Source organism: Propithecus coquereli, unplaced genomic scaffold, assembly GCF_000956105.1.
Source record: "Propithecus coquereli isolate 6110/MARCELLA unplaced genomic scaffold, Pcoq_1.0 Scaffold80, whole genome shotgun sequence".
NCBI lineage: Eukaryota > Metazoa > Chordata > Mammalia > Primates > Indriidae > Propithecus > Propithecus coquereli.
In genome coordinates, this window is record NW_012154174.1 from 763,375 (window position 1) to 776,100 (window position 12,726).

Consider the following 12,726-nt stretch of genomic DNA (forward strand, 5'->3'; position numbering starts at 1 on the left):
ACCCGAAGGATGGACATATTTGAAACAAGGACTTGTGGGGGGGGGGAACCAAAGGCAACATACGTAACCTAAACATCTGTACCCCCATAATATGCTGAAATAAAAGAAAAAGAAAAAAAAAAAAAAGACAAGCAATGTAATAATAATGGCCAAAAGATCTGAATAGATATTTCGCTAATGACAAGAACACAAAAAGTTGCTCAATGGCAGAAAATCATCACGGAACTACAAATTAAAACCATAGTGAGATACATTTATACATACACCAGAATCACTAAAATTAAAAAGGGACTGACACTACTAATTGTTGACAAAATGTGGAACATCTTCAACTGTTGTACATTGTTGGTGGGAGTGCAAAAAGATACATTGTGAAATGGTCTGACATTTTTTATAAACTAAATACTCACCTTCTCCTGGACCCCACAATTCCACTCCTAGGTATTTATCCAAGAGAATGAAAATACATGTCCTCAAAAGACTTGCACAAAAATATTCATAGCAGCTTTACTGAAAATAGCCAATAATTGAAAATGTCCAAGTTATCCGTCCATAGAAGAATGGACAAACTGTGGTGTATTCATACAATACTATTATATGAATTGTGGATTACTAGTCATCATAAAAAAGGATTAAACTACTGATACAACATAGATGTATCTCAAAAACATGTTGAGAGAAACCCTAAAAGGAGAGTATATTATATAATTCCACTTGTATGAAGTTCTAGAACAAGCAAAATTAATTTGTGGTGGAAAAATATACAGAATAAAAGTTGCCTCTTGGTGAGTGGGGGCAGAAACTGACTGTGAAGGGGCATGAGGAACTTTAAACAAATATTGAACTTTAGTTAATATTCATGCTTAAGTATTTAGGAGTGAAGTACACTTACATCTGCAATTTACTTTGAATGCATCAAAAAATAAGATTGCTGATTAGTTAGATGAAAATATGCATAGATAAATGATCAAGCAAACATACCAAAATGTTAATTGAGCTGGATAAATGAATGTTATTTAAACAATTATTTCAACTGTTCTGAATGTTTAAAAATTTTCATAGTATTATAAAATGCTGGGGAAAAAATTATGCTTTCAATTCCTCTGCTCTCTCGTATTGCCTATATCAATTGTAACTGAATTTTTTTTTTTATTTCAGCATATTATGGGGGTACAGATGTTTAGGTTACGTATGTTGCCCTTGTCCCCCCTCCCCTACTAAGTCCAAGTTTCAAATATGTCCATCCTTTAACTGAATTTATAGAAGTAAGCCAACAGGGGGTGTTATTCTCAGTCATGAGTTTATCTTTTTTTTTTTAGACAGGGTCTCACCCTGTAGCCCCGCTATAGCGCAGTGGCATCATCATAGTTCACTGCAACCTCAAACTCCTGGGTTCAAGCAATCCTCTTGCTTCAGCCTCCTGAGTAGCTGGGACTTGGGAGACATGTGCCACCATGTCTGGTTAATTTTTCTATTTTTTGTAGAGATGGGGTCTTGCTCTTGCTCAGGCTGGTCTTGAACTCTTGGCCTTAAGTGATCCTCTCGCCTCAGCCTCCCAAAGTGCTAGGATTACAGGCGTGAGTCACTATGTTTGGACAGTGAGGATTTTATCTTTAAACAAAAAATCTTTACTATATTAATAGGAATGAACCAAACCATTCCTTCTCATCAAAGACATAAATTGCATAGTGACTTCACATTATATATATAACGACTCTGGTTCAGATGAGGGAAGTTTTTGCAGTTTCATGCTTCAGTTTCAGCTTAGATTCTTATTTTCAGGGTTAATCATTTAAAGATAGGCACCTGCCCTGACTACCTTTAGCACAAGAAAATTTATTTGCTGAGCTTGGTATCTCAGGGTGAAATGCAAGGCTCATATGATGTCAAACAAAACAAAACAAAGCCAAGAAAAACTAACATTTTACTGTTAAGGCAGTCACATAAAAGACTATAGATTGAGTGTTTATACCTTCAACAAAAGCTCTTCCATTTCATTACCTTTATCAAGAGATGCTCCAGCCATATGGTAAAAACTCAGTGCAGTGTCTACATCATTAATATTCTTTAGGAAGGTGAAGAAGTTCTCCACCTCCTGAAACGTCAGACCCTGAAAGAGGAAAGACAGTAAGATAAGGCTGTAGCACAAAATGCAGAAAACTAGGCAGTTATTCATGTCTATAAATCAGAAATTTATGCCCACATCTAGAACAGAAACTGAATAAATTAGTCAAGGAATGTCAAATTTGTATATAATAGGGGAAGAAAACTCTAGAATTTTACCCTGAGAAAGGCAAACTGGCTGCTTCCCTCTCACAGGTAAAATCTGACAAAGCTTCTTAGAATGATGGCTGGATGCCTTTTATGAAAATATTTCTAACTGTGCTCTCAAATTGGTCACACCATCTATTATGCCACTTCCTAAATGGCCTGCAGCTACTTGATCTGTTCTACATCTTAAGAAGTTAAGATCAGAATGAGGACTTCCATTTTAATAATCTGGTCACAGGCCAGCTAAGCATTTTTGAGGCTTAAGCTAATTAAAGAATCACCGAAGTCAGTGATATAAAGGGAAAGGGTTTCACTATTTAGCAAAACCCAAGCATTGGGGAAGTTGTTGATTATCTAAATTTAAAAGCTACCGACAAAGTAATTTGTCACTTAACATTAATCTGATGAAATTCTGTGAATGAAGAAATCCTTTTGAAAAGCTGTTCAAAGAATGAACAGTTCAATGAATCTCTGATTCTACTTTCTATGATAGCTCAAGAGAAAGTACCTGGGATTCCTTCATTGGGAGGAAAATTTGTCCTATTTTTCTTTTCCTCACTTCTCACACATCATGCTGTGACGGAAATGAATACAGTTTCTGAGAAGTGAAAAGGCTGGGAATGTCCCAGACACTGAGGTTAATGCCTTTTAATAAAGCATCAGGTCCTTAAGGCATTGCAGATGTTGACTGGCTTCCACTTGGTGCTGCTCCTTTTCTGATATCCATTTCCCCCAACTACAGAGACCAAGAACCTACTTCAGGAACTCAGTGATGAGGATTTTTTAATATGGACAATCTATAGTTCTTTCCTGGTACTCTCCAAATTGGGTCAATTGTATCTTTTTCATATTATCAATCAAACTGAGAGCTAAAATACTATTGGTGTGATTATGATCTTTCCTAATTTTTTTCCCTTAGAATCATAGAACTTAAAAACCTTTTTATTGTGGAATATGATGACCATATAGAAAAGCACATAAAATATAAATGTACAACTTAACAAACTGTTGTAAAATGAATATCAATAGAACGTCCATTCAGGTCAAGGAACAGACTATTATCAGCATCCCAGAAGCCTCCTCCCTTCCCCCAACATGCTTCTTCCCAATCATAAGCCCCAGCTCCACCTCCACCCCCAGTGATAATAATCACTATTCTGACTTTTAGGAGATTCATTTCCTTGTTTTTTTTTTTTTTTTGATAGCATTACTACCTATTTATGCACCCTTAAACAGAAATAGTAGTTAAATTTTGTCTGTTTCTGAACTTTATAAATGGAATCATGTGGTAGGCATTCTGTTATATATGGCTTCTCTAATATTTGTTCATGTTTTTTTGTTTATCTGTAGTTTGTTAATTTCTATTGCTATACATTATTCAATTATGTGAATATACTACCATTTGTTTATCCATTCTATTTAGACTATTTCCAATATTTAGCAATTATCAACTGTGGTGCATCTGTACTTAAGCATTCATTTAAACATTTACGGACTACCTTCTATGTACTAAGTGCCATAATTTTTGGTAGTGAACTGGAAGGCCTATATTATATACCTTTTTCCTAATTTGAGGTCATTCTCTTGGCCTTGACTTAGAGTACCCAGAGTTAGGTCTCATTACTTATATGGATGCCATAGTATGCTATTCAATGTAAGCACTGGACTAGAATCAACCTTACAGAGGAGAATACCACTGATTAGAAGTACTTGTTCTATAATATCACTGCTTGTGGATAGATACAGTGATCCTCCTTTCCCCTCTATCAAAAAACATGTAAAGGTGGAAGCCACCCAAGTGTCCATCAATGGATGAATTGATAAACAAAATGCAGTATATATACACAATGGACTATTATCCAGCCTTTATAAGGAATAAAATTGTAACACAAGCTACAACATGGATGGACTTTGAAGATAATGTGGCACGTGAAATAAGCCAGCCACAAAAGGACAAAGGAAAATAGTGCATGATTACACTTACATGAGTTACCTAGAGTAGTCAAATTAATAGGGAAAGAAAGTAGAATGGCGATTGTTAGGGGCTGGGGAGAAGGAGAATGTGGAGTTATTGTTTAATGGGTAAGGAGTTTCAGTTGGGAAGATGAACAAAGTTCTGGAGATGGATGGTGGTGATGGTTGCACAACAAAGTGAATGTACCTAATGCCACTGAAATATACACTTAAAATGGTAAATTTTGTTATGTATATTTTAGACCCCCTTCCCCTATGACATGATAAAGCTTTTTAACTTTTCTTATTAAGGTATGGATTCCTGTATGGGGTGGAGATTTAGGGGGCTGAGTTATTGAAAGGTTTTTTGAGACTAAAAGGTTAACATAAAATTCCTAAAACAGATCAGGGTAGAGAAAATGTTTCCTACTTTGAAAAACAACCCCTAATGTTCATTAATTTTTTTCAGTGATATTTCCATTTATTTTACTTTTAGTAATATAACTTTTTTCTATCTCATATATGATTGAACACATATTTTGCTTTAAGATTAACAGTAATAATTGAAGAGACAATGGTTTATTTTTCTAATCAAGTGACCAAGCTGAATCTTAAGGCCTCAATAAATGCTGCATCTTATTATTTTCATTGAACAATAAGACCTTCTATTTTGATTATTCCTGGTAAATAGCAATTTTGCTTCTCCAGTGGTTTCCATTTGCCAAACAGTCATGACAGCTGGTTTAACAAGGTGGCTACCGCTTTCAGGGGATTCTGTCAGATGAAACCTCATGTCCAGCGCGGCAGCTCTTGGCAATCTTTCAGTGAAAGTCCATCCATCAGGACTTCTCTATTGTGGCTGGCCAAGGAGTCCTGCTTTGGCTGCCAGAGCTTCATTCTGCTGAATATGATATTCTTGCAATCTCATGGATATTCTTTGTGTCATCTTTAAATGTTTCTGTAAGCAACGTTCTGAACAGATGGTCTCTTCTCAGGTTTCACTTCTCTTGTTGTGAAGTCTTTAACATAGTCCAAAAAGCAGGTTTCTGTAAGTTAACTGTGGGTCCCAAGAAATTCCTTAAACTTTTATCTAATCAGATTCTGGTATTTTTGCAGCCATATTCTTTTGGTACATTTATTAGTCACCTTTTCTAATGCATGAGTTTTCTTTCTGTTCTGGAAAAGTTGTCCAACTTTTGCTTGAATGTCTCTAGTGAGGCTGTTTCTTACTCAAGCACAGGCTCTCACATCCAACGTCTGCACGAGGCTGCGGGGCTGCGCTGCAGTAGAGTCTGGGGACAGAGGGTCACGATCAGGGCAGGCACTGTGGCTGCTGCATAGGAAAGAACCTAATGTTTGCTAATTTCTAAAAAACATAGTGAAACAGCAAATACTATAGCTCAGGACCACAGTGCTTATGCTGAGAATTATTATAGGACAGAAAGAGAACAATATAAGCTGCATGGCTATTTATCTGATGATTTAGAAAAATGGTGGAATACAAATCACATTATGTAACTATTAAATCTAAATATATAACATTTTACCTTTATCACATAGATATAATAAATATTTATTGAGCACTTACTAATCACTCAGCACTATGCCAAGAACAGTGAGGGAAATAAAACCGCATTGGATATAGGCCTTGATTTTATGGCGCTTACAATTTAGATAGGCCTCCTTAAAGAAAAGAAGACATCAGTCACAAAATTCTTATTTTTTGCTAACTACTTCAGTAAAAAATCCAGAAGGCTATTGGGACAAAGCTAGAGTGAAACTATAACATGAGCTTTGTGGCTGGTAAACTGCAAAGTGAAAGGATATGCTTATTTTAAGGTGAGTTGCTCAGATCAGAAGGCTATAGCTTATGCACAATCTACTGGCTGGTGACTTGAACTGCAGACCTAAGTAGTCAAAAAGAACTATCTTACTCTTAGGCTTGGTATTAAAGGGATTTTCTTGACGTAAGATGGGGAGAAGATGGATTAGTTATCTTATCCTGGGACCAATTTTTCAACAAATTGGTTATCTACCTTTGGAAAGGTGGTCTTATATAAAACTGGGCTCTGCGTGACTAAAAAAGATTAATGGTAGTTTGTGAACAGTAGAGACATTTCTTTAGGTTGTTTAAAAATGAATTTAACATTAGGAAGTTGTTAAGCAAGCAAATACAATTGTCTTTTGAAACTAACAGCACATTTTATTTTATTTTACTTTCAAAATATAAAGGGGGTACAAATGTTTTAGGTTATATGGATGGCTTTTGTAATGTTTGCGTCCCGGCTACAGGTGTGTCCATCACCCAAATAGTGTTCGTTGTACCCATTAGGTAGGTTTTTGCTCCTCCCCCCTCCTTCTCCACTGCTTGATTTCCACTGAGTTTTACTTCTCTCTGTACACATGTGCTCGCTTATTGGTTAGTTCCAATTTAATAGTGAGTACAGGTGTTTGTTTCTCCATTCTTGAGATACTTCACTTAGAAGAATGGCCTCCAGTTCCATCTAGATTGCTGCAAATGTATTAATTCATCTTTTTTTTATGGCTGAATAGTACTCCATGATATACATATACCACATTTTTTTAATACACTCATGAATTGATGGGCACTTGGGTTGATTCCATGACTTGTGCAATTCTGAATTGTGCTCCAATAAACATTCGAGTGTAGGTGTCTTTTTGATGAAAAGTCTTCTTTTCCTTTGGGTAGATGCCCAATAGTGGGATTGCTGGATTGAATGGTACGTCTACTTTTAGTTCCTTGAGGAATCTCCATACTGTTTTCCATAAGGGTTGTACTAATTTGCAGTCCCACCAACAGTTTATAAGTGTTCCTTTCTCTCTGCATTCATACCAACATCTATTGTTTTTGTACTTTTAAATAAAAGCCATTCTAACTGGGGAAAGGTGACATCTCATTGTGATTTTAATTTGCATTTTCCTGATGATTAGTGACACTGAGCATTTTTTCATATGTTTATTGGCCATTTGTCTTTTTTCTTTTGAGAAGCTTCTGTTCATGTCTTTTGCCCACTTTTTAATAAGGTTGTTTGTTTTTTTCTTGCTGATTTGTTTGAGTTCTTTGTAAATTCCGGATATTAACCCTTTATCAGATATGTAGCTTGCAAGTATTTTCTCCCACTCTGTAGCTATTTACTCTGTTGCTTGTTTCCATAGCTGTGCAGAAGCTTTTTAGTTTAATCAAATCTTATTTATTAATTTTTGTTGTTGCCATGATTGCCCTTGGGGTCTTAGTCATAAATTTTTTGCCTAGGCTGATATCTAGAAGAGTTTTTCCTAAATTTCCCTCTAGAATTCTTATGGGTTCATGCCTTAGATTTAAGTCTTTTATCCATCTGGAATTACTTTTTGTGAGTGGTGAGAGGTAGGGGCCCTGTTTCATTCTTCTGCCTATGGTGATCCAATTTTTCTAGCACCATTTATTGAATAGGGCTTCTTTTCCCCAGTGTATATTGTTGTCTGCTTTGTCAATGCTCAGTTGGTTTTATATCTGGGCTCTGTGTGTGTCCTTATGGTTTAGATATGTTTCCTGGAGACAGAAGACACTTGGGTTGTGTTTTTTCATCCATTCAGCCAGCCTATGTCTTTTGAGAGGAGCATCCAGTCCATTCACATTAATTGATAGCATTGATATGTGGGATATTAGTCTGTTCATTCTGTTAGGTAGTCCCTTATTGCTTTGTTTTACCTCTTGTTTTATTGTTTTATAATAATTTAGAGGTTTGGGGTTTTTTAAAGGTGATTTTACACTGGTGGGTGTCTGTTTTGCTGATTTATGTATAATGCTATTCTGAGTATTTCGTGCAGGGCAGGTCTGGTCATGGCAAATTCCCTCTGTGTTTGCTTGTCTAGGAAAGACTTAATTTCTCCATTGATTGTGAAACTTAGTTTTGCAGGATATACAATTCTAGGCTGGCAGTTGTTCTGTTTAAACTGATTGATGATGGGGCCCCAATCCATTCTGGCTTGTAGGGTTTCTGCTGAGAAGTCTGCAGTTAGCCTGATGGATTTTCCTTTGTAGGTTATTTCATGCTTTCATCTTGCTGTTTGCAGAATTTTCTCCTTCATTTTAACTTTGGCCAGGTTGATTACTACGTGTCTTGGAGATGAGTTATTTGCTATGAATCTTCCTGGTGTTTGATGTCTATCATGTATCCAAATTTGATTCTGAATTTCTGGAAATACTGGGGAAATTTTCCTCAATAATTTCCTCAAGTAGGTTTTCCATGATTTTAGCTCTTCTTCTCCCTTAGGGATACCTATAATTCAAATGTTAGTTTGCATCACATAGTCCCGTATCTCTCTCAGTGATTGCTCACACTTTTCCATGTTCTTCTCTGCCTCTCTGAATGACTGGGTTATCTCAAGAGCCTTGTCTTCTTGACAAACTTTGAGATTCTTTCTTCTCCTTGGTTTAGCCTGCTGTTAAAGCTTTCTGCTGTGTTTTGAAATTCCCTAAATGAATCTTTCATTTCTTTAAGTTCTATTATATCCTTTCTTATGTTGTCTAGCCCTCTAGTGACTTTTTTAGTTTTTCATTGATTTCCTGAAATATTTTTTTGGCTTCCTTTTGTTGGTTTTCAACTTTCTCTTCCGTTCCATTCATCTTATTTGCCATCCACATTCGGAAATCCATTTCTGTCATTTTGGCACTTTTTTGTGGGTGGAGTCTACTACTGAGGCTCCATTGTGTTCTCTTGGGGGTGTTGAACTATTTAGTTTTTTCACATTGCAAGGGTTGTTTTGCTGGTTTCTTCTCATCTGGCTTCTCTTCTCTGAGATTTGAGTTAACAGGATTGCAGGGTACCTGTTCTCTTTTGCTGGATATTCCCTTGATCCAACTCCAGGGGTGACCAGTTGCTCAGGGGTGGGGGGTCCTGAGTGAAGTGTTGGACCTCAGGGAGGGTCTACTGGCCCAGTGGTAGTGGTAAGAACTCAATGGTCGGGTCTTGGGGCCCATGCACAACTCTGGAGTCTCAGGAGTGGAGTCACAGGCCCAGCTGTGGCCCTGGAGTTATAGTGGCAGAGCCCCAGACTTGGGCACAATGAGAGCTTCAGAGTTGGCTCTAGGGATTTTGGGGGCAAAGCTGCCCATATAGGGGGCTGTTCCACCAGCGTGGGGACTGCTGATGCCCCGTTGTGCAGGCAGGTGTTTGTCTTAGTGGCCCACGGTCTGTGTACGCAGGCTGGAGTTGCTAGTTGGCCAAAGATCCCCCCTACACCTAGGACCCACTGAGGCAGTTGCCCAAGGCTTCCCAAGTGGTGTCTGTAGTATCTGGAACTCTTCTTCTGTTCAGCTCCCACACTGGGGAGGAGGTGTGCTTGGCCCCCAGTCACAGGGAACGACATGGGGGAGTGTCTGTTCCCTTCCTGGCCTGGTGGGGGTGATGCAAAGGCTGCCACTGGAAGGCTGGGTCCCGAGAGGACTTGGCTGTGTGAGCCAGAGTGATCAGGATGGTGTTGGTTGCACAAACCTGGGATTGGCAGGCACCAGATCTCTGCTGCACCTGCTCTTCAGTGGAATGTCTCTGCACAGACTCTGAGCAGCTCCCTAATCAGCCCAGTGGTCTGTGGTAGAAGAGGGAGACTCCCCACAGATCGAGCTCCCTGTAATTTTTGTTTCTCTCCTAAAAAGTAGTGTCCACTTGGGTTGCTTCTATCCTGCTCTCTTTACCTCTTCACAGCAGTATAAATTGTATGGGGACCCCTGGCTTAATCTCTGAGATGGTCGGTGATGCTTTTGAATAAGAATCAGCCATGCCCTGTTCGATTGAGTTGGTAGATGCTGTAACGAGCTATAGAGTTGTTCTCCCTGGGACTAATACCTCTTTTTTTTATCCTGGATGGAGCTGGAGCCCATTCTTCTAAGTGAAGTATCACAAGAATGGAAAAACAAACATCACATGTACTCACCGTTAAATTGGCACTAATCAATCAACATTTATGTGCACATATTATTCATCAGGGATTGTGCAGGTGGGAGTGGGGAGAAGGGGATGGGTAAATTCACACCTAATGGGTGTGGTGTGCACTGTCTGGGGAATGGGCATGCTTGTAGCTTTGACTCTGGTGGTGTAAAGGCAATTTATGTGACCAAAGCATTTACACCCCTGTAATATTCTGAAATGAAAAAAAAAATTGAAGGTCAAATTGTATCCAAAACTTAAAAAAAAAAGTTGCTCTCCCTGTCAGTGGTTGATGCTTGCAGGAAAGAGCCAACTGCAGAGATGTTCTTTTGTGTATGCAATAAGCTCTAGTCCCTCAGGAGGAGTACTTGAATGTCCCAGGCTTTGGGAGGGGCATTCTAGCTCCCAGGGAGTTGCTTGTTCTCCACCACAGCAGAGGTGGGTGGAGGAGCGAGGCTGGGCATAGTTAGGTTGGGTGAGCCTGAAAGGCTTTGCAAAGCCTTAGCAGGACTCCAAGGACATTTTGCCTGCCTCTCAGGAATGCAGCCGGGAGGAGGGTCAAGGCAGGCTCTCCCAACTGGGAAGGCTGCTCATGAGGAAGGGGCTGCAAGTCCTCGACTGGCTGTTGGGAGTGAGCTCCACCCCTCTTGCATTACCCCTGCCCTCTGGTGTCAGGTTGCAAATGGCTGCCTGAATGCACCACACTCAGTTGTTATGGTGCTACAGGCTGGGATCTTCTTAGCCAGGGGACCCTCCCTAGACTGACAGCGCAGCTTTGAGCCTTGGGAGGGCTCCAAGGTCATTTTGCTGGCAACTAGGGAAAGGTACTGGGAGGAGGGTCAAGGCAGGCTCTCCTAACTGGGAAGGCTGCTCATGCGGAAGGGGCTGCAATTCTCTGACTGGCTTTGGGAGTGAGCTCCATCCCTCCCATGTTACTCCTGCCCTCCAGTGCCCAGTTGCAAACAGGTGCCCAAATGTGCCATGGGCTGGGATCATCCCCATCAGAGTATCCACCCTAGTCAAAGAGTGCGGCTTTCCTGTGGGGGTGATGGGTGCTCTCTCAGATCGCCACATCTTGGACCTCCACAGTATTCTCCAGTCAGTTGCATCCATGTGGGCTCCCTCATCTCTCAAGTCCAGCTTTCAAATTGCCCCCTTGCTCCTGTGTCCCTTAGCAACCCACTTGGGTCCTGGGAGCATGGGATCCAGCCTGCGTGTGTGACCCACTGGCACGCATCTCCAGGAAATGCTGGTGGGCAGGGAGCTCCCATATTGGGCACCCAGGGTCCACTGCAGGTACTCAAGGGGAAAGGTATGGGCCCCACTTTCTGCGGAAATCTAATACCGGAGGACGCTCCAGCGGGAGCGGTGGCAGCTTGCCAAATTCTCGGCTCATACTGCTCTCCAGGTTTCAGTGGTGGGGAGGAGAGGTGGGAAAGGATAAGAATCTGAATGGAAGGAAGCTGGCTCTCTGGCCTCTCAGGTCATTCTCCTTGGAGGGGAACCCCGTACGGAATGTCTAAGCTCTGGGATCACACAAGTTCTCCCCACAGTTCTGTGATTGTTGCAGTACTTGGGCTTGTTGGGCTAGAAAAGCTTCCAAGTAACTCAGTAGCCCACTGATCACCAAAGGATTGTGGAAGGAGAAAGGGATCCCCCCCTTACGCCTTCACTGAGGTCCAAGTCTCTCTGGGTTTAGATCCTCACTGATATCTTTTCTTCCTTCTCTGCTTTGCAATTTTCCTCCGTGAGGTCCCTGGCAGGCTCCAGTACTTATTCCTCTGACCTACACCTGAGTTGGGTTCTTTATCCCCTCTCTTTTATCTGAAACCCTTCTTTCCTCCAGAATGGTCTGGTAAGTGATGTCTCTAGTCAGCCATCTTGCCTTCTTTTTTGCAGTTGATAAAACTTTTAGAAGAAAACATAGGAGAAAAATCTTCATGACTTAGAGTGGGTTAAGAGTTCTGACACCCAAAGCACAATCCATAAAGAAAAAACTGGTAAGTTAGACTTCATCCAAATTACAATATTTTGTGCTTTAAAATATTGAAAGAATAGACAAATCACAGGCTTCGAGAAAATATTTTAAAGTCATAAATTTGATAAAAGACTTGTTTACAGAATGATATAAAGAACTCTTACAATTCAATAATGAGAAGAACCACCACCTGATTTTAAAAAAGATTTGAATAGACATTTTACTAAACAAGATATATGAATGGCTAATAAGTGCATGAAATAATGCTCAGCATCATTAGTCATTAGGGAAATACAAATTAAAACCACGATGATACTCCACTGCCCACCTATTAGAATGACTGTAATAAAAAAGGGAGTCAATAACAAGTGTTGGTGTCGATATGGAGAAACTAGAACTCTCATACATTCATGTGGAGATGAAAATGGTTCAGCTACTTTGGAAAATACTTTTGCAGTTTTTTAAAAATTTAACATAAATTCATCATATAACACAGCCATTTCATTCCTGGGAATCTTCAAGAGAAATAAAAACATAAGTCCACATAAAAACCTTTATGAAGGGCCGGGCACGGTGGCTCACGCCTGTAATCCTAGC

The 12,726-nt window shown here is 39.9% G+C and overlaps 1 protein-coding gene across 1 annotated transcript in view; it reads right to left on the reverse strand.

Annotated features, from left to right (window-relative positions):
- MICU1 (mitochondrial calcium uptake 1) overlaps nt 1-12,726 on the reverse strand; it is a 274,726-nt gene that overhangs the window by 27,972 nt on the left and 234,028 nt on the right. Inside the window, exon 10 of the mRNA XM_012663301.1 lies at nt 2,002-2,110. Within this exon, the coding sequence (XP_012518755.1) occupies nt 2,002-2,110 (109 nt within the window). The remainder of the gene's footprint in view (nt 1-2,001; nt 2,111-12,726) is intronic.